General features: G+C 53.1%; 1 protein-coding gene across 5 annotated transcripts in view; it reads right to left on the reverse strand.

Moving 5' to 3' along the window:
* Nucleotides 1-22,480, reverse strand: part of CAMK2A (calcium/calmodulin dependent protein kinase II alpha) — a 58,099-nt gene extending 35,619 nt beyond the window's left edge. For 4 of the 5 annotated variants that reach the window (XM_090288405.1, XM_090288403.1, XM_090288407.1 and 1 more), the window contains exons 1-3: nucleotides 22,248-22,478; nucleotides 7,783-7,877; nucleotides 683-742 (exon numbers count right to left, since the gene is read on the reverse strand). In XM_090288405.1, coding sequence (XP_090144531.1) covers nucleotides 683-742; nucleotides 7,783-7,877; nucleotides 22,248-22,309 — 217 coding nt within the window. In that variant the 5' untranslated portion in view covers nucleotides 22,310-22,478. Of the gene's footprint in view, nucleotides 1-682; nucleotides 743-7,782; nucleotides 7,878-22,247 lie in introns of all 5 variants that reach the window. The other variant, XM_090288408.1, reaches the window with a different exon arrangement.
* Nucleotides 22,481-23,697: the final 1,217 nt, after the last annotated feature.

The following is a 23,697-nucleotide window of genomic DNA, read 5'->3' on the forward strand; positions in this document are numbered from 1 at the left end:
TGTATCTGTTAACAAGATGCCCAGGCAGTTAACACAGCCCTCTCCTTGTGAAGTTGGAGGAAAGTGGCTCAGAGAGGGTAGTGCTCCTACCCAACGTCACACAGCCATTTCCCAGCAGAACTATATCTAGAATCTGTACTTCTTCCCCTCATGACTCAGAACCCTGATGCGCTGGGACACAGCCCCCACCTTACCCCCCAACTGTGCAGGAGTAGGGGAGGGGAGGTCAGGCCTGCACTCAGTCTATCCCTGGAGCGGGGGCCACCTTGCAGCTTGCCACTAAGGGGCAGGCCAGCCACGAGTCCACACAGGTGGGCAGGACCACCATGCCAGGCTGACTCAGCATGGGGGTGGGTTGGAGATGTGGGCTGTACTGGTCAAGGCCAAGCTTGGCCTATTTTTGTCTCTCTGAAGAGATGAAAGGCTTCAGGAGTTTTCCTAAAACAGCTTTTCTGAAGGAGGCTGCTGGTAGCGTGGGCTGCGAGGAAGGGCTCCTTCCTCACCTTCCCCCCAACCAAGCTGGTCTCTGAGGAAAGTGGAAGCCATCAGAGACATCTCTCCTGCTGCCATCCCCAGAAAAGAGAGCGGCTGACTTCTACCCCATCAGCAGAAGACCACCAGGATGGGCAGGGGAGCAGGACAGCCCCACCCTGCACCCCTCACTTGTCTCCTAAGAACTTACCGATGTTGGGGTGCTTCAGCAGGCGGCAGATGCGAGCTTCACGCTCCAGCTTCTGATGGTCTGAAACACACAGATAGATGCCCAGGTGAGTCCCAGGTGAGTCCCACGTGAGGGAGGAATCTCCACCCACTCCATCTCTCCCTCCTACAGCCTCTTATGACCTCCATCTCCCAGGGCAGCCCCTGGGCCACAGATAAGCTTGCTTCTCAGGCAGGGCCTCTGGGTTATCCAGGGAGGCAGTGAGATATAGCAGAAGAGGGAGAGGCTGAGGTTGTGATGATGAGGAAGGAAATCCCTTCCTCTCTCTGGGCCTTAGTCTCCAGGACTCTCCAGTGAAGGGTATCCCTGAGCCCTTTCCCGTATAAGACCCAAACTCCAGGAGGCCTGGACCGCCCCCCAGGCTAGGCTGCTGCTGTTCTCCTCCAGCTCTGCCCCTCACACTACGCTTCAGCCAGACTGACCTGCTGAATTTCACCTCTGGAGGCACACTCTGCTCAGCCCTCTCCCCTTGGGGCCCTCACACACCAGTTCTTTTGGCTTGGAACATTTCCCCTCCACCTCCAACTGGTCCTCCACTGACCATCACTCATTCTTACCCATGCTCATATGCTGCCCTCTCCAGGCAGCCTGCCCTGATTGCCAGGCTGGCAGGGGCCCTTCCTCTGTGCTCTCAGGGCCCCTGGACAGCACATCTCACTATGTCTCATTGATATCTCTGCTCTTGAGGGCAAGCACTTGGTCTCTGTTGTACCCCTGGCATCTGCTCAAGTGCCTGGCACATTGTAGGTGCTCAAAACCTAACTGAATGGAAGAACAAATGATTAAATGAGTGAATGTTTCTAAGGGAGTGGGTATTCTCTGCAGAAGAGCTGTACTAACTTGCAGAAACCACCTCCCTTGCAGAAGACACACAGAGTCCCAAAGAACCTGCAGGGTAGAACTTGCATGCCTTGCAGGGCATTAGTCCATATCCCTGGGTCTCCTCACCCTGAGGCTGCTGGAAAGAGTCATACCCCATTCACTCCTCCCAACAACCTTGGCTGTGGGTGTCACTCAGACCCTGTCCGTCCCCATTTTATAGATGAGGAAACTGCAGCCTCATTGGTGGCAGGGTTGGGGTTGAAAATGTATTTCCCAATCCCCTTCCTGATGCTTTTCTCACAATTCAGAAGTGAAGGCCTTAATTTACATGACAAAAGAGTAGACCAGGAACCATTTACAAATGTAGAACACTTACTATGTGCTAGGCACTGTGCAGAGAGCTTTCTGTGGGTCTCAAGTCCTCCGACAACCCTTTGAGAGAGGTGTAATTACTATTCTGGCTTTTAAGAGGAAGAACCAGGAGTTTAGAGAGGTTAAGTCCCTGGCCCAAAGTTATACCCCCATAGTGAGCCATGGAGCCAGGTTGTACCCAGGCAGCCAGACTCCAGGGTTGAGCTTTAAAATGCTGAGCAATGCAGGCCCTGACACATCACCACCACCTCTGCCTGCCCCCAGTTCTCAAATGGGAGAACCCATGGGAGGGTCATCACACAGACACTCGGAGGCAGAGCTAGGACTAGAACCCTGGTCTCCCAATGGCCTCAGCAGAGCAGGTAGGCAGCAGGGAGGGAGAAAGTCCCAGCCCCTGTCGCTTGGCAGCCAGTTCCCCTTTCCCCGCCCCCTTTATTAGAGCAATCACTGGCCATCCTCCAGGGCTGCAGCAGCCAAGATCCATACTGAAACATGGCTTTTTCATCAGAAAAGCAATTAAATCCAATCAAGTTCTCATAGCATGCAAGCTGAACTCCCCGGCCAAAGACCAGCTGCAGGCTAAGGAGAGAAAGTGGACCCAGGGGCATCCCCCTAAGACCCTGTCCCTCCCTGCCTCCTTCCATATTTTTTAGGGTGGGCAGTGGTGGTGGTGGGGTCAATTCCAGGGCAAAGGAAGGGAATCCCCATTGATTGGTGGAGGGTCTTCTGTGGGCTGAGGAAGGATGGACCCACCTCCTGCTCCATCCCCTGTCCTTCCACCCCTTCCATCCCCTGCAGAACCAGAAATTGGGCAGGTCAAAGTTGGGCCTGTCAGAGGAGGCTGGGGGCCTTCTGGTTCAGGCTACATAGGATGGGGAGGGGCAACTTCAGAATTCTGGTGTTTACTCCATGTGATGCTACCCAGGAGCAGAGTTAGACTGACTGGATTGAAAGAAGAAAACGTTGATAATGCAGCTTCAAACTTGTGCCTGGTCACCAGACCTCACTGTTGGAAATGCTAGAGACTAGTTGTTTAGATAAACCTTTTTGTGTGTGTGTGTGTGTGTGTGTAGAAGTAGGCAACAGGTTTATTGAGGGGGAAGGGGGAAAGCCGGTAGAGGGGAGAGGCAACTCCCAGGCTGACTCGAGGGCCCGTAGGAGCAAAGGGAATGGGGAGCAAGGGCACGGGGACTCCCGGTCCTCCATGCAGGCCGCAGGAGTCCCTGTTTTGATAAATCTTATAATCATCTTGTGCATAATATAATTACACTCCATTGTAACTTTCAGTGCTAAAAGCATTAATTTGTTGAATGGAAACATACACGTTATGTGATAATTTTGGTAACTCTGAAATATTTTGCCTTTCTAGTATGATATAGGAAACCTCAAGAAATGTAGGGATTATATTGTTTTGACCTCTGAGCCCTTCCTTGTTCTGTTATGTAGATGGGGGAACTGAGGCACAGCAATAAAGGAGTGGTCCCTTTATCAAAATCGCTCATCAAGATGGTCCAGCCTTATTAGAACTCAGAGCTGTGAGAATTCACTTCTGCACACACCCCATAACCCCCCATCAAGTTCTGGGCAGCTAAGGAGTTCTTATTAAAATATAAAATCAATCCTGTCACTCCTGGGCTTCAGACTCTCCAAAAGCTTCCTAATGTACTTATAACACAATTCAAACTCCTCACTACAGCAACTATAGGCCAACAAGACCCTGCTGGGTCCTGCCTCATCTTGGCCTTGAAGCTCCAGCCACATTGGTCTTATTTTGGACCTCAAGCACACCGAGCCCTCCCCACCTCAGGGTCTTTGCATTTGCTATGCCCTCTTCCTGGAATGCTCTTGTCCTGGCTCTCTTCAAGGCTCCCTCGTTCTTTTTTCCGAGGGTCCCTCCTGCCCCACTTCTTCCCCATTACCTTGCCTTATTTTCTTCATAACACGCATTGCTTCCTGAGATTACACAGCTTATCTGTGTTTCATGCTTTTTTCGGTCTCCTGCCCTAGAAAACAGGTACCACAGGAGCAAGACCTTGTCTGTCAGTCACTGCCATATTCCCACGGCCCAGAGCCCAGCCTGTCGAAGATCCCATAGCTAGGCAATGGCAGAGCTGGGATCTCAACCCATGTTCATAATTACTATGCCATATTGCCTCCCATTCTAATGATTAATTAATTGCCAGATCAATCCATCCAGCTCAGTAGGGTCCCCCAATGGTGAGAGGTCTGAGGGAAGCAAGGCTGCAGCCTCCAACCTGGCTCCCTGGAAGGACCACCCCCAGTGTCCACAGCATAGCTTGGGAACCTCCCCTCTTCCTCCCTGGGGTTTTGGGGGCCAGCCCTACCCCGAGCTCAGCAGGCAGGGGTGGGTGGAAACTCTGGGAGTAGGTTTCAGGGGCCAGTAGGGCAGGGTGGGGCAGAGAAGAGGTGGGCAGAGCTATGGGGGCAACTGTAGTCAGGCAGCTTGGAGGACTCTCTGCTGCTGGGGGGCCGGGGTCCAGCAGGCAGGTGGGCAGAGGGATTCTGACCAGAGGCATGAGAACCAGGAGAGAAAATAGGCCTCCAAGTCTGGAAGAGCAGATGCCCTACCCTCTGTGGGGGCTCAACAAGGCTCCTGATCCTGGGAGGTTGGGTGCATGATTCTGAGGACAGACAGCTCCAGGCATGGTTGGGGAGGAAGATGGGGAGGGCAGGAAAGAGGTCTCACTGCCGCCTCACAGGCTCCCTCACATGGACCTGAAGCTCAGGGGCAGCCTGAGAGAGCTCATGCCGTGCTTCCCACCCAGTGTCCTGAGACTGGTCACCCAGGAGCTGAGGAAGAGAGCCATCAGTGCCAGGATGGACAGTGGGGCCTGGGGAGGTCGCTACACCCAGACCAGTCACCTCTGGCTGAGCCAGCTGTGTCCACATGCCCAGCAAGGCTAGTGAACTCGTTCTGTGTATGCCTGGTGCGCCGGGGCTAGAAAGCACACAGAGCCCCTGGCAGGGCGTTAGCACCCGGCAGCTACTCAGGACAGGAATCTGTCGGTGCAGGTGCTCAGGCCTCACCTACTGAATCCACCCCTCCGGGAGTGGAACTGCCCAGGGAAGCTGCATTTTTATAAAGGCGCCTAAGAGGAGTTGGCAGGGGTTGGGACGGGCAAAATTTTTACTTTTCGTTTCATGTCTATATGGTTTCTTGGAATTGTTTATGTCATGAGCATTTTATTTAAAACACTAGTTTAAAAATATGTACAAAAAATATCTCCTGGGTTTAGGAACCACCGGATAGAAGAGGCTGCCCAAGTGGGAAAGAGGAAGCCACAGCTCCCTGGGGGTGGAACAGACACCCCGAATGGGCACAGCCCCCCACTCATTGCTGCCAAAGTCACCCAGGACTGCCAGCAGGAGAAGCTTAGAGTGTGTTGCCAAATATTCAGTCTCAAGCCATTCCCCACCCCAGGCACCTTGGGTGGCAAACAAAGAAACCTGCTAAAAGAGTTCTGCTCGCCTCTCCCACTGGGGAGAGAGCCCTGGCAGTTGGCAGGCTTCCTTGGAAAGGTTCCCTGAAGAGCATCTCCACTCCCGCCCTCCATGCTCTCCTAGGCCTGGGACACCTTCCTCCCAGGAGCTCAACTAATTGCCAAAAAGAGGGGGCATGGCGGTTACCGCTTGACACAGCCCAATGCAGACACTGCCCAGGACTGCTTAGTCACCTTCTAAAAAAGAGGCAATCGCCCTGGCTGGTGTGGCTCAGTGGATTGAACACCAGCCTGTGAACCAAAGTGTTGCCAGATCAATTCCCAGCCAGGGCACATGCCTGGGTTGCAGGCCAAGTCCCTAGGTGGGGTGTGTGAGAGGCAACCACAGGTTGATGTGTCTCTCCCTTTCTTTCTCCCTTTTCCCCCCTCTCTAAATATAAATAAATAAAAACTTTAAAAAAACAAAAAAAGAGGGGCAATGCCTCTCCCTTCTTCCCCGTACACATCTGTGTGTGTGTGTATGTGTTGAACTGACCCAAGACCCCCAGCATCCAGGAGGACCTTGCTTCCTGACCTTCCCTCATTTGGAGTCAACCTCAACCTGTCACCCCAAGTCGTGACTCTAGTCCTGCCCCCACTATTTTTTAGGGATTGGGCCCTCCCATTTGATTGCTAGAGACACAAAGCAGAGAGAAGGCACTGGACTGCCACTAGTCACACAGCAATAGCAAGGCCAGTTCTACCACCTGGACTCGAGGCAGTGCTCTGGCTGGCCCACCTGCCCGCCCTGGCCCCTGCCCCTGGCTCTGGCTCTGGACCTTTCACAGCTCTCTCTCTTTCACACTGGCTTTCGTGCTTACCCTGTGTCATGAGGGGCCCTGGGCCTTCAAAGGATACCCCCTACTCCGGTCTCCAGCCTCTTCTCCCTGCAGGACACTGGCTGCCTACAGGGGTGTTCAGTAACTAAGAGGAAGTGCTGGGCTCCCAACAACACTGAATCAGAGAGATGAAAAGCAGCAGCACAAGGTCTAATACGGGGCCTGCTGGAAGGCCTGTGGGGGACAGCGTGAACATCCTGTACCAGCCTCTGTGAACCTCACACCTGCCGGGCCCTGGCCCAGACGCAGCTGCTGCCTGTGCCAGGCAAACACCTGGACGCTATGCTAGCCCTGCACACAACATCTCCCACACTGCACAAGCCACGGGCTGCACAGCCCCCCCCTGCACCAACCTACCCACCAGAATTCCCTTCACCACCCAGTGGTCCCCCAAGGCAGCTTAGACATTGTTCAGACCAGGGATTGAATCTTTGAAGACAACCCTCCCCAGCACACTGACCATGGTCACCACCATTATTGCCCTAATCACATGCTAAAGTCAAGAAGCAAGACTTCTAGGCAGGCTTCCCAAGTTTTAAAGTTCACATGAATCTCCTGGCTGTCTTGTTAAAATGCAGACTCTGATTCCTTAAGTCTGGAGTCAAGAATTTGCATTTTTAACTATCTGCTGGTGACGCTTCTGCTTCTGGTCTAGGTACATTTCCAAATTAGAATTACCTGGGGATCTTTTCCAAATCCCAGGTCACGCACCAGGCTAATTAAATCACAACCTCTGGGGGTGGGATCTGGGCATCAAGAGTGTTTGAAGCTCTCCAGGGGATTCCAATGTAAAGTCAGGTTTGGAAGTCACTGCCCTCGGGAGTATTAGGGAACAGTTATCAGACCCGTGTGGTTGAAACCGAGCACGGAGAGTTCACTGGACACTGGTTGAGCACCTAGGATATACAGGGCGCTGTCCTAGGTACTGAACATATCACAAGGACTGAGGCCCATCCTTACCCTGTTGGAACTTAAAGTCAGAAGGAAAGGTGGATGTTAAACAAGGAACCAAGCCAGTAACCAGGTTAAGTCTAGGTTGGCAGAAAGCCATATGAAAGTAAACAGTAATGAGAGATATAGGATGGGAGAGATGCCCTCAGATTTGGGCATCTTCAAGTGCGTGGCACTAAGCTGAGACCTGCAGGCTGAGAAAGAGCCAGCCTTGTAAGGAGCCAGGTGAGGGCCTCCCAGCAGAGGAAACAGCAGGTGCAGAGGTCTGGATATGAGATTGGGTGTGAGTGGCAGAAAAGCAGGGAAAGGGAGTCCCACCTGGCATCTTAAGCTTCACCAGAATGTGGAAGAAGAGAGCTTGGCCTATCAGAGAGGCTGTGACCTCCAGCCTAGATTTCTTAAGAAAAGAAATTGGAATGGGTCTGTTCACAATATCCGCAGGAAGAGGAACTCTCACCCCTGCTGCAGCACCGCCCATGGGGACAGACGCTGGTCCTGGTTCTAAGCCAAAAGGTAGAGGGAGGGGTGAAAGGACGGAGAGCCCCAAGGGTGGGAAGCCATGGATTCCCCCACCTACCTCTGGCCGAGAGCTTCTTGGTGTTGATGATCTTGGCAGCGTACTCCTGGCCGGCCAGCACCTTCACACACCTGCGCACCACCGAGAAGGCTCCCCTAGGACAGAGAAGTCAAAGAGGGTGAGGGCGGGCCCGAGGGCTGTGTACCCAGGAGATGCTGGAGTCCTTGCCACTACACCATAGTAGGCAGAGAGCCCTATTTCACGGCTGCTCGAGCTCATAGGGGCTGCTGTGGCCGACTCGGGGACGGAGCAGGGCCGCAGACCCAGGGGAACCACTAGTGATGGATTATTAGAAGCTGGGCCTCACAAGAGATGAGCCTTCCACAGTCCTAGTAAGTTAGGCTCACCCAACTGTAAAACAGTAGAATCAAGTCATGTTAGAATCCCAGAATTTAGGTCTTTGAAAGTTTTTAGTTTTTTGTTCTTTCAGTAGGCAACATGTTGATGTGGTTCAAAGTTCAAAAGATTCAAGACTCCCTCTCATCCTTGTACCCCAGTCTCCGAGGTCCCCTCCCAGACACGGCCACAGACACCCTTTCCTCCACACAAATGCTATTGGACCTTGCAAGCTCTGCACCCTCCATTTTTCAGTAAATATTTTGGCAAACCTTCTATTACACAAAGAGCTCTTCATGATATCATATTCAATCATATGGCTGTCCTATAATTTACCTAGCCAGTCTCCTGTCGATGGGCAATTGGTTAGTTCCAACCCATAGCAATTATAAACAGCGCTGCGATGAGCAACCTTACATGCGCTCATTAGCGTTCTGTTTCCCACAGGTGCAAGTGTTGGTGGGTAAATTACTAGAGCTGCTATTACTCAGTCAAAGGTAGGTGTTTGGAAATTTTGATAGATAATGAGAGATTTTTCATCTTAGAGACTGTACCAACTCATGGTGAGGAGACCATTTTCCTCCACTCCTGTCTGCATGGCATGCTATCAAACTTTCTTATTTTTGCTAGTGAGACAGGTGGCAAATGGCAACTCGAGGTAGAGATGATTTGTAATTCTCATACTAGGAGTGAGGCCGGGGATCTTTTCATGTGATTTAGGATGTTCCTGGGATTTTATCCTCAAGGTATTGGTGGTTGGAAAAGAACCTGAAGCAAGTATTTATGTGAAATTTCTCAATTTTTAAATACTGACACCTTATTGATATTATTATTATTATTAATGTAAACATAGTATCTGGCCACATGAAACTAGTTTGAGGGCTAGATCTGGCACCTAGGTGTCATGTTGCATCCTCTGCCACAAAGGTCATCTGGCCCAACCCCGTCATGTCCCAGAGGAGGCCTCTTGGTCACTAACATTACTGCCCTAACCACAGGCTAATGGCAAAAAGTAAGTCTGTGGTGCAGGTTTCCCCGTTTTTAAGGTTCATACAAATTACCCGAGTGTCTTGCTAAAATGCAGATTCTGATTCCTTAGGTCTGGAGTGGGACTCAAGGTTTTGAGCTTCGGCATAGCTTGGTGTAGATTGTTGAAGGCTGCACAGCTAGTTCCAGGCAGGGCCGCATTTAGAACTCAGATATTTGCACTCCCAGGTTTTTGGTTTCTCCCCCACCAGTGAGCCTGCATGTCCAGGTTCCTGCCATGGGTGCACCCCATTGTATCCTACAAACTTCGATCCTCCTGCTAAGCATACGAACAGGTCCAAGCCACCAAGATAAGGTTGATGGGACCAGGGGAGGATGCTGGCAGACACCAAGGAAGTCTGCAGGCTGACAAAGACCCCCTCTCTGCACATGGCCTGAGCATCATGTCACTGGCTTTGTGTCCGAGCAGCATGAAGGGAGTGGCAGGAAACTGGAGAAAAATGAGGAAGAAAGAGCTGGGAGGGAGGCTGGAGGCCGGGAAATGTGATCTGGGAGGAAAGCTGGAGAAAGCCAGAATTTACGGGCACACGACAGTCTCACACAGCAACAGACATGCCCTGTGGTGTGCAGCCCCTGCCTTCCCCTCACCTGGAGGAAAGCAGCAAGATCGGTCACCTGCCCCGAGAAGCCTTCCATTATAGGGCTTCTTGATGCCCCCTGACACCGTGTACCCAACCCCATCTGGCCCAGGTTTGTGGCTGCTCATCTGGTACACCTCTCGCACCTGACAGTGATTTCCCCTAGGGCCAGGACTTGAACTTTCTTTTCCACAACCCCATGCCCGACTACCCAATGTCTGCTACCAACTGGGACTCCATAGATGTCACTTGCAGGGACAGGAGGTAGATGTAAGCAACAGTGAGAGGGACTGAAATGAGATAGGGGAGAGGAATAGGAACAGGTATCTGAGGAGGGTAGGGAGCAACGGGTCTCTCAAAGGCTCTCACACCACCCAGACAAGGGGATGGACCCAAACACCTTCAGGTCCCCTGCCCAACCATGATTTTCAAAGGCCCCAGGAGAGATAATGATTAAAGTGGTCACTTCTGGGACAGGTTCTAAGAATCCAGGGAGGGAGAGGGCAGGGAAGGAGGAAGGCTATAAGCTCCTAATGCAAGGCTAGGCTTAGTCCTGCTCACTAGCATCCAGTCCATGCTTGGTCCAAGCTGGATTTCAATTAATGTGGGAGAATGGGAGAGAGGGAGCGAGGGAGGTAATTTCTCCACTAGAGAAATAAAACTCCATTCTTGGTAAAGACCTTAAATCGATGGTTAGCAGACTGGCTGCTTCAGAATCCCTTGAGGGAGTTCTTTAAAAAATACATATTCTGAGGCCCTGTTCAGACCTACGAAATCAGAGCCTCTGAGAGTGGGCCCAGGGAATCTGTATTTTAATTTAACATGCTGTCCCAGCCAGCTTGGCACTGCCCCCCTCCCCGGGAAGTCCTGCCTGACAACTGCCCTGCCCTCGAAATCAGCACCGACAGGAGGTCACCTGGGGCTCTGAGCATGCAGGCTGCACAGACCCCATGAACCTGGCTCTGTTCCAGGGGCCGAGGCCCAGAGACCCCCGCCTATAAACCAGGAGAGGTGCTCAACTTCCTCCTCAGAACACAGTCCCAAGCTGCTGAGAAAATCCCAGGTTCTCACTAAAGATTCAGGCCATGAGTGGGAGGCCGCAGAGGTACGGTACAGGACCCCTGAAGGACACCCTGTGCCTGTGAGCGGAGGTCTGCACGCTGTTTTTTTCTGGGACACAGATGCCTGGCTTTTAGCAGATGCTCAGAGGGAGGAGTTTATCAAAACCAGTTCAGAGCTACAGATCCAGAGGACGCAGGCCTCCCTTCAATGCACGGGCACCACTAAGCTCCTTCTGGGCCCTCACAGTTGGGGAATTCTCATCTCCCATTTAACGGGTCAGGAAACTGAGGCCTCGGGGAGCCGGCATATTCCTAGTGAGGTTGTGGAGAGAACCCAGGTCTCCCGCACGTGCTGTTCTGACTCCACCAAAGGCAGGAGAGTGGGATCCTCAAGAACAAGGGCTCTGGGCTCACAAAGCTCTGTGGTCCAATCATGACTCACCCCCAACTGACCATGTGATACTGAACTCGGTGCTGCACCTCTCTGTCTCCTCCTATAAAATGGGGACAATAATAGCCTCTACCTCCCGCCTGGCTGTGGTGGGGAGGTTAAGGGGGACAACTCCTACAAAACTCTGGGCACAGGGCCAGACATATAAAAGCCTCAAATGGGGCGAGGGAGGGCCTGAGCCAAGGAGCCCCTCTTTCTGTGTGTGCAGCCTCTGATCTTCATCCATAGTGGGAAGGCTCCTCCCTTCCTGCCAAGGCACTAAGATCAGGGAAAGGAAGGGCAGAGGGGAATCTGTAGCAAAAATGAGAGCGGGGGCAGTGAGCCTGCTGCCCTAACTTCCTTCTCTTTTATCTTCTGTTGAAAAGGGCATTTTTCTGCAGTCTCGTCCTACATGAGCAAGTGGCCACAGCACAGCTGCCTTGGCAAACAGAGGAGCCAGCCCACTCCTCCCCCAGCCCTGCACTGAGCAGGTGGCCAGCAAGCGGGTAGGCAGGAGCTTGGAAACAGGACAGAGAGCGAGAGGGGAGGAGGCCCAGGTGGGGAGGGCAGGGTGGAGGGAGTGACCAGGGCTCCCAAGAGGAAGGGACGAGGCCTGCTTAGGAGGGCCCTGTGTGAGTGTAAGGGGTCGTGGGTGGGTCCTGGGAGCGCCTGTGAAAGAGTTTTGGGGTGTAAAGGGGTCAAGGAAACGGTCCTGCCCACAGGTATGTATCAGCAGCCTGGTCAATGCCCTGCTGTATGGGATGCCATGTGGCTCTGGGTGTGACAAAGCACAGATGCGTCACCCTGGGTATGAAGTGTGTATCCATGTTGTCGAGAGGGTCACAGAAAGTGGGCAGGGAGAGGTGAGCATGTGAGACAGACAGGCACTGGAGGGACAGAATCTCAGGTCTCAGTCTTGCTGGGAGATCTTAGGCAGGGGTCTGCGTCAGTGTGGCCTCAGTTTCTTCATCTGCAACATGGGATGGGGGTGGGGAGGAGGCCTTTCCATCTTTAATATTCTTACCAGCATCACCTCCAGCAGGACATTCTGTGATGATAGAATTAGTCTGTGTTGTCCAGTGTGACAGTCACTAGCCTCCTATGACTATGTAGGCACTTGACATGTGGCTAGTAGGACTGAAAATCAAAGTTTTTAATTCCATCTCATTTAAATAACTGCATGTGGCTAATGACCCCATATAGGAAAGTGAAGTTCTAGGCGGATGAGAACAGCTCAGGAACCAGGCCAGCCAGAGTTCAGCCACTTACTAGCGACTTCCTGAACCTTGGGCAGCCTCTTTCTTCCCCTGTAAAATGAGATAAGAACAATGCCCACCCTGTGCAGCTTTTGCAAGGATTCGGTGAGATAATAAGGTATGCAATGGATTAGCACAGTCCCTGGAGTACAGTACCTGATCAGGAAACAACGCCTTTTATAGGCATCATTACCTACGAAGTGATGAGAACAGCTGGCATCATCAGAAACAAAATGGACCTTGTTTGCCAAGCTCAGGGAAGAAGCAAGCTAGGAGAGGAGGCGGGGCCATGGTGTGGAGGGGAAAGGGGCTGCTCCCCCAGACAGAGCGGAGCAGCCTGCCCCTGGGAGTGTGCCAGCATGAAGGCGAGCGGAAAGGCGGCAGTGCCTGGCTCTCCACCGGACAGATGGAGAGGGCACGGTGAGAGTGGGCTCAGTGTGGCTGAGAATGTGGGATTGTGCTAATGGGCTGTAAAAAGTGAGAATCACAGTGGGAAATTGCTTGCTGGATGCCTGGCAGGCACAGTGTCCTGCCCTGACAGGGGCTTGCCACCCTCTCTGGCCTGAAACGCCCCCAAAGGCTGACATGGCAGCCATGTGCAGCACCGGGAGCATTTGACAAGGAGTAGAAAGTCTCACCCAGCTTGGCTGCCAGCTCGCTTATCTTTCTGGGCCTCTGTTTCCCTATTTGAAAGGTGGCGATGAGGAGCCCCAGCCCCGCTCCTTCTGGGCCATTGGTGAGAAGTCTCTGCTAGACAAGGGTAGGAAGAGATTCCTGCTAGCCAAGACTGGTCACTGCCAATGTCCTCTAGAGGAATCCCCAGCCTTCACCCTGAGTGCTCAGAGCCTGGGAGTCTCGGCAGGCAGGAACACTGTTCATAAGGGCCTGCTGCAGGCAGCAGAGTCACCAACCCCTCCCTCCACTCTGTACTCCCTGGGGGTCTGCCGGTCAGGGGTTCTGACCAGCTTTAGGATCTCCGCTTCATTGGCTGCTTCCTCCAACACACCCAGGTCCCCCTCACTCTGGAAAAATAATCAACTACCCTTCCCCCCAAATAAATATATATATATATATATATATATATATATATATATATATATATATATATATATTATATTTATATTTAAAAACTAAGAACCTTTCTCTCCACCCAGCAGCCTGGACCACTTCCTTCCTCCCTTCTTTGCTGCCAAACTTCCAGAACAAGTGTCCGACTGATATCCGCCGCCTCCTCTTCCCACCTCCCACACTCCATGAACCCACCGCAATCTGGCTCCCACCCCCAGCCTCCCTGGAAGAAAAGCTGTGCCAGGCCTGCCCACCCAATGCCCCTCTGAGCCTCAGCCCCATTGGTACTGATCAACTTGCCTGCCCCGTACAGGTGGTGCTTCGCCCCACTGACCCCAGCTTTGAGGCCCCTCCTTCTTTTGGTCTCTGGGTCACGGCATTCTCCTAGTGCCCACCCCCCATCCCCGGCTGACAGTGTTTGCACTTCTTCAACTTCCCCCCAAGATTGCTGCTTCCTGTTCTCTCTCCACCGTTTCCTTACCATTTCCCCTTTATCCACCTACCTAGGCCATTAGCTGGGATCTCTGGGGAGGCTCTGGGCGTTCGTGAACACACTTAAAATTTTAATACAATTATTCTGTATCTGTGCATCATTTTGAGCAGAGGGTGCATATTTTTCATCAGCTTCACGAAGGATTCCATGACATGCCGCCCCAAAGCAGTGAAAGCCATCAACCGTCACTGAAGATGGAACTCTGCTTCTAAATACACCCACCCCCAGAAGTCTAGTCCCAGATTCTCAGCCACTCACCATCTTGCCTGGATGCTATGTGACAGGCACCTCATAAACAAAGTCCAGTCTTCTCCCCAAAGGCCTCCCCACTGTCAGCAAAGACACCTAAGCATTCTACCTCTCTGAGATGAGCTGGATCGTTTCAGAAGTGTCTGGCCAAATGCAGACAGACCTGCTATCTGTGGGAAGATTCGCATCCAAAACTTCCCAGTAGTCAGTAACTCATAGTCCAAGTCAGCTGATGTGATCACTCAGCATGGAGCAAGCCTGGGGTCGTAGAACCCAGAATAGGCAGGGTTAGAATGCTGGGGAAAGGGAGACATTTGTCCGGAAGAGTTAGGGTGGGCTGTGGGAGCAACTCCACCCAAGGGGCCAGAGTGTGGGCCACATGTGGCTGCGTCAGAAGCTGGTATGCCTGGTGATATCTTACCATAGAGGCCCACCATCTCCCCATTCCACAGATGGAGAGACTGAGGCCAAGACCTTGAACCCAGAACTCCTGCTTCATCTTCCATTGCTCTTTCCAATTACCCATGCTCTCAGATCAAAAGGGGCCTTAATTTGGGGTCCCCAGGGGAGAGTGGCTGTGGCTCATTGAGATTCTAATAAGGGCTCCTAGATTCCCCCAAACAGTTGCAAAGCTGGTGTCAGATTTGTTCAGAAACAAAAGAACTATACTTTTTCCACAACACCCACCTCTGTGTACTTTAAACAAATCCCTTCACCTTTGTGGGCCTTAGTTTACCAATCTGCGAAATCCCCTGTTGATCAGTTATTTTTAAGCCATCTCTTTCTTTTTATTTATTTCTTTTAAAGCAGTAATGCCCTTTCTTAATAACACAAACAAAACACAGCTATGCAAGTCCCCAAATGGCAAACAGAGCTGAGGAGATAAAGGCTGGGGGCTCAGGACCCCCTTTACTTGGTTTTCTCTCTCTCCTCCCCAGCTCAGCACAGCAGCGCTGCCCAGAACACCACAAGTGACAGCATTTTACAGCCAGAAAATCTGAGGCACATCCCCCCTCCCAGCCCGGCTGTAGCCACCCACTCCTGGACTCCAGGAGATGCCGCAGGGACAGCGTGTGTTGGAGCTATCCCACACCCCCCAGGCCTGCCCCACGCCAACTCAGCAGAAGTCATGTGGGGGACACAGAAGGCCTGGGGACCGGAAGATTCTGTTTGCTGCAGAGAACATTGAACCAACAGAAGTTCCTTGTTTTGGCTGTGCATGGGTTTTCTTGAATGGATTACAAAAAGGAAAAATGAAAAAATATTCACAGAGCTTGGAGACAGGACCAGAACAGGCAAAGCAGGGAAGATGCTGAGCCTTGGATGGCCTCCTGGCTGGTTCCATCCACCTGCGCACCCTGAAGGCTCTCAGAGATGCAGAGAGAGATGCTCCAAGGTCCAAGCACCAGACTGGAAAGAGGCTAACGTAACCAGTTCTTGCATGTAACTGCCTTGTGTGACTTTGGGCACATCTCTGGCCCTCCCTGGGCCTTAGTTCCCAGTTCCCCATCCGTAAGAAAGGGAGCACTCCTCATTCCGACATTCTGAGTGGTACTGAGGATACTCTGGCCCCGAAACCATCTCCCACTTCACACGTGCAGCAGAGCATCTCACTGGGCAAGGACAGGGATGTGGGACAGGAGGGAAACAGAGGCGCAGGGGTGAAAGCAGGCTGTGAGTGTTCATTTCTCTGCTACCAGAGTGCTCACGATCTCCTGGGGACACGTCCATCTAGGTGGTAGAGGAGCATTTCTGACCATTAGAAGGTTCTTCCACACGCTGAGCTGAAATCCACCTCCCTGTTGTTACTCTACACAGTTGGCCCTGCTCTGCCCTCTGTGGCCACACAGAGCCATCTGCTCTCTGCCCTTTGGCCCCAGGACATCTCTGCAGAGATGAGGGGAGAAGCCACCCCCACTTCAGGGGTCTCCTCTTCCTGCTGAAGTCCCCCAGCTCCTCAGCCCTCTCTCACTTGAGTTCGCTTTCAGACCCTCACCACCCTGTCTGGCCCCTCTTATAGACAATCAACGGATTTTTAATAATCCTCCTAGGTTCCAGGCATTCAAAGGCTGGTGGCAGGCTGAGCAGGTCTAAGAAGAGTGAGACCCTCCACTTCCCCAGGACTGATATGTTCCGTCAAAATACACATCTCGGAGCCTTTGCCTGTGCTGTTCCCACACTGAAGAACGCGCTTCCACCCTCCTCCCTCTGATTAACTCTTATTCAGCCTCCAGCTCCCCAGTGTCACCTCCTCAGGGGAGCCTTCCCTGATACCTCCCCCATCCAACTACTTGGGATCTCTGTGCAGCTCACAGCTCCGTGTTTGTGCTCATAGTCCTTGTCCAGTTGCATTTAAGTAATTTCTGAAGTGATTTAATTAATGTCAGCTTCTCACTAGACCATGAGCCCCAAGGGGGCAGAGACTGCATAAGTCTTGCATGTGGTACCCACTGGGCTCAGGAAATTTTTGTCAAATGGATGCAAGAGTCATAGACATTCCACCTTTCATGTGATCCCCATGACACCAAGTCCTGCAACATTCTTCAGCACAGAAAATCCCAGTGGCCTTGCAGCCTCTCCTGATGTATTTATTGGTGGGCAACTCACCCCACAAGCATCCAAAGGGCCTGGGCTGCAACTCAGCAGGTTCGACATGCTCTGGAGGCTACACCAGGCTGGCCTGGGATGGGGGGGGTGCTTCCTGCCGTGCCACAGAGAAGCTCAAGAGAGCACGTGACATGGACGACATGCTTGCAAGAGAGGGCAAACGTGGCAAAGGGAACCACAGAAAGAAAGGGAAGGGGAGAGAGAGAAAAAGAGACAGAGACTAGAGAGACACAAAGGAAGAGGGGAAGGGAGACGGAGATAGAAACAGAGGTAGGGACAGAGACAGAGATAAAAAAAAAAAAAAAAAAAAAAAAAAAAAGCTAGAAGCCTGGCCAGTAATCCTCTTGCTCTCTCTGCACTGGGAGGCAGACTTGTGCTTAACGTCCAGTTGGAGCCAGTGTGTGTGCATGTGCCCATCCACATGCACAGGTGTGTGTGTGTGTGTGTGTGTGTGTACACTAGCAACAGGATACTGGTGTTGCATCCCAAGGCTCGGCCCTCGCCCCACCGAGAGGGCCAGGGCCCCAGACTGCAGGGCTGCTGGTAGCAATGTTACTGTGTGCTTGTGCAGGGAGGCGGGCGGGCGGGAGGCTTGGCAGAGTGTCAGTGTGTCTCAGCCTGTGTGGGGGTGGCTGCGTGGGGGTGGAGGGCTGCCGCATGCACCAGAACATGTGCGTGCCTGCCGCTCTGATGGCTTGCAGGGGGAGGAAGGAAAGCCTGTCCCCTCCCGTGTCCTTGCCACACCCGCCTTGAGGACCTGCTCCCCAACTCTTCATTCTTGCACATCATCTGGTCCCCTCCCCTGGCTTGGCCACCACCTCTCCCTTTGGCCTTGGGCAAACCATTTCTCTCTGGGCATTAACTTCACCATCTGTGCTATGTGTAGAGACAGTGTCCATGGTCCTTCCAGTTCTGAGGTTTTGGGAATCTGAAATTTCCTGTGTGTGCCTCCCACAGAGGGAGTCTAAAGAGGGCAGCAACTCCAATAGGGCATTTTAACATCTGCAGAGCTATTCCGACCCCATTTTACAGATGGTAAAGTTGAAGTACACCGAGGGCAAGGGATCCACCTAGGGCAGCCCAGTAAATGAAAAGCAGAATCATGACTGGAAAATAAGCTCCGAGTCCCCTCCCCCACCAGGCCATTCCCCTCCCTAGTAGGGTTCTCCAGACACAGCACCAGGAGGGGCCCTGGCATCAGCATTCCCCTGCATGCAAGTGCTGGAGACCTACATGCAAGTCTGAGCGCTACCACCCATTCCCCGGGCCAGTCACTCCATCTGCTCAGCCTCAGTCTACCCATCTGTGAGATGGATAAGAAAGCCCTCTGTCTCCTGCACAGATGAGCTTGCGGGCCCCAAAGTGCTGGGAATGTGATAGGTTACTGGAAGCAAAATAAAAGCACAACCCCCGTCTTTGGGTGGTGCATCCATGCCCAGGTGTCCTCTCTATCCAGTATTACATCATCGATCCTCCTAATGGTTCTGCCAGGGAAGGACCAGATAGCTAAACACATGTGCAGACATTAGAGTTTGAGTCCCCAGAGGGAAACCTGAGTACCCAGGACCCTGGACACCCAAGTGCAGGGAGTTGCCTCTGGGACAACTGCTGATCAGCAGTATCGACTGCTGATCAGCCCATTCCAAGTCCAGTTCATGATATAATGGAGCCTAGGACATTAGCGGGGCAGCGGCTCCCACCCTCCTCAACCCGCCCCCCCATCTGCCAACCCCCGCCAACCTTGCTGGCCCCTGGAACCCCTCCCTCGGCCTCAACACCACCCTTGAGTCATTTCAGATCTCTGTTTCTAGAGAGAAAAGAGTGGGTTGCAACCGCTCTCCAGTCTCCCTCCCTCCCTCTCCTTCTCTCAAGTAATAGCTCCTTCAGAGGATCTTTTGCACTGCCTGCTGATTTCACAGGCTGCAGGGCAATGCTTGGCCTCCCTGACCCTTCCTGGGAGTGGGATCCAGAGCCCAGAGAATGTCAGAGGCTGCAGGAGGCAACCTCCTTCTCCACCTCCTGGAAACTAACCCCTGCCCCTCCTGGCCTTCGGAGAACAAGAGCCTGGTCTACTGGGAGCCGTGGCCCGAGTGCCCAGGCCCACCCTGACCCTGAGCAGACGTTGCTGCAGTCTGCCTCCCAAATAGCTTTTGTGCTCCTAGGGTCTGGGCTTTGTTTCTCTCATTCCCTGGGAGGAAGGAGGATTGGGGTCAAGGGAAGAGAGAGTGAGCTAGGCTTTGGATCCCAAGAGACAGCCCCACCTCACCCCTCTGGGGGAGCTGAAATCAATTCCTGGTTTATCTGAGTCTTATACTGCAGTGGGACCTTCCTCAGTAGCATCAAGAGGCCCTTAGAAGCCTCTGCCCAGGGCACTGACTCCAGCCCACCCCCCTACCCCCAGCTCCCGGCTGGCTGCCCACCAGCAGAGAGAAGGGCAGCTTTCACCAGCCAGCCCTAGTCCTGCGCTGCTCAAAGGAAGGCTTGCAGTCACGAGCCAGACTCATCGGGTCGGACACCAGGAAGAGGCACGTGCCCTCCTTTCCAGGTGGGCAGCCCAAGTCCCTGCAGAAGGAGGTCCAAAGGCTCCAATGTCCCCTTACAGGGCCCAACTAGCTGCCTCTACCAGTCTCCCTGCCAGGGATTGAAAGTGGGCTCCTGGAATGGGGGCTCAGCTTCTGGGTGGTGACTGCGGTGCCCTGGCTGGGATGAGCCCTGCAGGCATCTTCGGTGCTCCAGTCCCCGGAAGCAATCCTTTCTGAAAGGCCATTGTGTGCCAGGCTTGTCACTACATTTTCACACACACTACCTCCTCTCATCCTCACAGCCCTTTTTCATCTCCAGATTATAGGTGGGGGGAAAGAAGTGCCATACCCTGCCAATGTTACTGAGCTTTGGGGGATGGAGGCCCAGAGCCTATGCCCTGTGCTGGGCACTGCCCCTACCTGTCCCACTAGGCTCTTGGACTGAAGCTGCCAGGCAGAGCAGAAGACCCCCCACCCAGTGGTATCCTGGCCTTTTTAACCTGGGCATCAGAGGTGTGGGTCCTCATCCCCTTTTTTTCAATGCAAGCATCCTTAACCTGAGCCCCATCCATAGCCTTCCTGATGGCCTGCAAGCTCCTGATGCTGCGCACAACATATTTTAGGTTTACGCATTTTCCTGAGGAATGTAGACTTAGCCTTTCACCAGATTCCTGGAGGAATATGTGACCTAAAAAAGGTTAAGAGCGCTGATGATTCCAGAAGCAAGAGGTCTGAAATTGATTAGACAAGGCCAGGCGATGACTGCCACCCTCAGTTTTCGTGCCATGGACACACCAGGGCTCCCTGGCTCCTGAAGTACTGCCATGGTCCAGTCCCTCAAGCACCCTGGCAGGCAATGGGGCTGAGAAGGCTCTTTGCCAAGTCGCTCCCACAGCACCCAGTCTTCAAGATCTCCATCTCCTCTTGGGGCAAAACATCACTTTTATTGTCACTTTGAGCATCTGAGTCACATTTAAATTCCATTTCACTGCACTCTGTGACGCAGTCCTCCCAGACCCAAGCCTCAGTCACACCCTGAAAGGCAGTTCCCAGCTAGTCAGTGGACCCAGCTGAGAAGGGGGTCCCTGCACAAGTTTGGCAGACAGCCTCCAGAGCAGCCCTGTACCTCTTGTTCCTGCTGCCCACCCCCCAGCACAGAAACACACTCAGAAAGACAGGAAGACTGCAGACAAGAGCAAGCACACATCCGCACATGGTGTGTCTCTGTACGAAGGAGCTGGTGTGTGCCTGTAGGTGTCAGGATTGCCCTGTGTGCTAGTGTGTGTGTGCAGGCAGCCTACTTGTACACAGCCACAGGCCCACCTCCCACACATATGCAGACACCAGCATGAGCTCACAACACCCACACTCCCACCCGAGCTTATGGGACCAGGCTTCACATGCACACACATAAACCTTCCTGTGTGCATGGCCCCGTGTCCTCACATGGATATGCATGTCCAGACCTCATAGGGACCAATGTGCCCAAGTCCCAGATGTGCATGCTTACACAGACGTATGTTTGCACATGCCCAGACCTCACACACAATTGCCTGCTGCTGTGCACACAGCTCTAACTTAACATACATGTGACTCACGTTCACACCTTCATTCCCATGCAAACCAGCCAATGGCAGCCCTTGTTCCACTTGCACACATCCTTGCTTGCAGGACACACTTGCACTTCCAGGCTTAATACAAGAAGCATACCAGCACCTCCTCCTGGTGCACACACATTACTAACACAACCTTTCAGTGCTCACCGGTGTACCCCAGAGTCAGTCCTTATACAACACACATCAAAATGCACACTTGTGTGTGCACTTCCAGACCTCATGCCAGCACATATCTGTTTATAGGGCCCCTCCCCCCTAGGTCCCTGCTGCTACAGCAGGAACTACCCAGGACATTGGAACTGCTTTGCCCACAGGACAAACCTGCCTCCAAACTATACCCTTACCGTAGATCCATCCCTGCATCTTCCACAAACCCTGCTGGGGGCATCCAGAAATGCTTTCCTGACCCTCCACAGCCTGTTGGACTACCCCAAGGGGCTCTCCTCTCCCCTCATCCTCCCACCTTTCTCTCCACACCAGTCATAAGGGCAGGACAATTTTGCCAAGGGACCAGAGTCAGTGCACTGTCACATCACCAGCCCTGCCACAGCAATGCCCCTTCACAACAAGCCTGGTTTTTGCTGATTGCCCTTCCCCTCCTCCCAACACCCAGAAAGCCTCCCCAGTCACTCAGTTGTTAACCCCTGCTATCCCAATGCCCTCACTCCTCAGAGGAGCTGGAGGGGGGCAAGTGGGGAAAGGTGTGCTTACAGGGAGAAGTTGGCTGCTCTGCACAGTTGCTCAAGGTGCCTAAAGTCAGAAAGGACTACCTGGGAGGGGGTGAGCTGTCACCAGAGGCATCCCACTTGATGCCAGATGGCCACCTCAAGAGAAACTCACAGGGAATTCCAGCCTTGGAGTCAGCTGATGGGGAGAATCCCTTTTAAGCCCTATTTCTAAGAATCTGTGTGTGCTCAGGGCATGTGCATGTGTGTGCGTGTGTGCATGTGTGCATGTGTGTAAGCTCACTGGCATGCACCATCAACCCTTCACCCCTCTACACACACTCACGCAGCTGGCCTTGGCACATCTGTGTACCTGCAAACATGCCCATGCCGGTTCTGGGTACTCTGCACATGCAAGAGCTGTCAAACACATACAGCCTTCTTTCCTGTGTGAGAACAGGAAACACCACAGGTGCACACCCCCGCCCATGACGCCTACCCCCTGCACCCTCCAGGACTCTCTAAGGTGTAACTCACTTTCCCAGTTCCTCAAAGAGCTGGTACTCTTCTGTGAAGCGGGTGCAGGTGATGGTGGCCATCCTGGTGCTGCGCGGGCAGGCGAGGCTCTGGGCTGGAAGACCAGGGCTGGGGCACTGCTGTTCTCCTCCCGGAACCGGGGGGCACTCGCCTGCCCGTGCTGCCAAGTGAGAACCTGGAACCGGCTTGACTGATGAGCCCCGGGCTTCTGAGCAGGGCACTGTGGCTGCTCACAGCCTCGCGAGCCTTCGTCAGCATCCAGGTCCCCATGGCAACCACCTCAGAAACGCCCTGTTCCCGTTGCCTCGGTAACTGCCTCCCCAACACCTGCCTGCCTTCCACTGCGAGACCTGCTCCAGGACACCCTGGCCCGACTGCACACAATACTAGAGGCCTGTGTGAGCCCCAGGGGCAGGGAGACCAAGACCCCCCACCCCAGGTGGTGGACAACCAGGGGGAGCTGCAAGAGAGGGAGGAGAGCAAACTTAGTCCACAAGTGATCTGCTTTCTTCCCACCTCCTCCACCTCCAAACTTGGGGCCCTCAGATGGGATTAAATGGGGCAAAAAGGCAGTTGCCATGGTAATGGTGGGTGCCACATTCCAGGATAGACCCCAGGAAAGACAGGATGCGGTTACCCTGGCAACTTCAGCTCCTCTGGAGAGACAGGTATTGCCCCGTTGCCCTGGCAACAGCCGGGTTCTAAGGTTTATAGGGAAATGATGGCTAACTCATTGGAATCTCTCTCTCTTTCACTGTATGCTCTGTAACTGTCTCTCTGCTCCCCTCTGTTTTTTTGGGTTTTTTTGTTTCTGCGTCTGTCTTTCTTATTTTGCTGTACTTCTCTCTGCTGTTTGCCACTTTGTCCATCACACCAGTACTCTAGCGTGGGGAAGAAGTGCAGAGGAGACACCAGGATTCTGGAGGGAATACCCTGGCTACCCATGCACCCCCACCTCTCACAGCTATAACAATTGGTCCCCCCTTGAGGCCTCTTCTATAACCTCTCCTCCACCCTGTGACCCCAGAGGGACCATAGAGATCTGGCCTCCTGGGGCTCATGTCCCAGTTTCTGCCTGTGCTTCAGGTCAAGGTGAAAGAGGCGGAGGAAGCAGTGGGGAGGGAGCATGGCCTGGCATGGAGGGAAGTGGTCACAGCCCAGCCTGAAACCCTCATTCCCAAGTTTTGTGAGTACTTTCCCTGCCAACTTCAACTCTTTGGGGCAATAGCCATATCTGTGACCCAAAAAATCTCACCCCAGGGTCTGAGTTCAATTTCAGCTCTGGCATTTTTTGGCTGTGTAACCCTGGGAAAGTCACAGGCCCTCTCTGAGCCTTCAGCTTCTTTTCTACAAAACAGAACAAAGCTCCACTGCAGAGGATAGCGGTGAAGATGGAGAGGGCTAATGGCTATGGAAGCATCCTTTTAGTTTCTAAAAGAGAAAAAGGAAG

The sequence above is a fragment of the Furipterus horrens genome, unplaced genomic scaffold (genome assembly GCF_987537825.1).
Source record: "Furipterus horrens unplaced genomic scaffold, mFurHor1.1.pri manual_scaffold_10, whole genome shotgun sequence".
Classification (NCBI taxonomy): Eukaryota; Metazoa; Chordata; class Mammalia; order Chiroptera; family Furipteridae; genus Furipterus; species Furipterus horrens.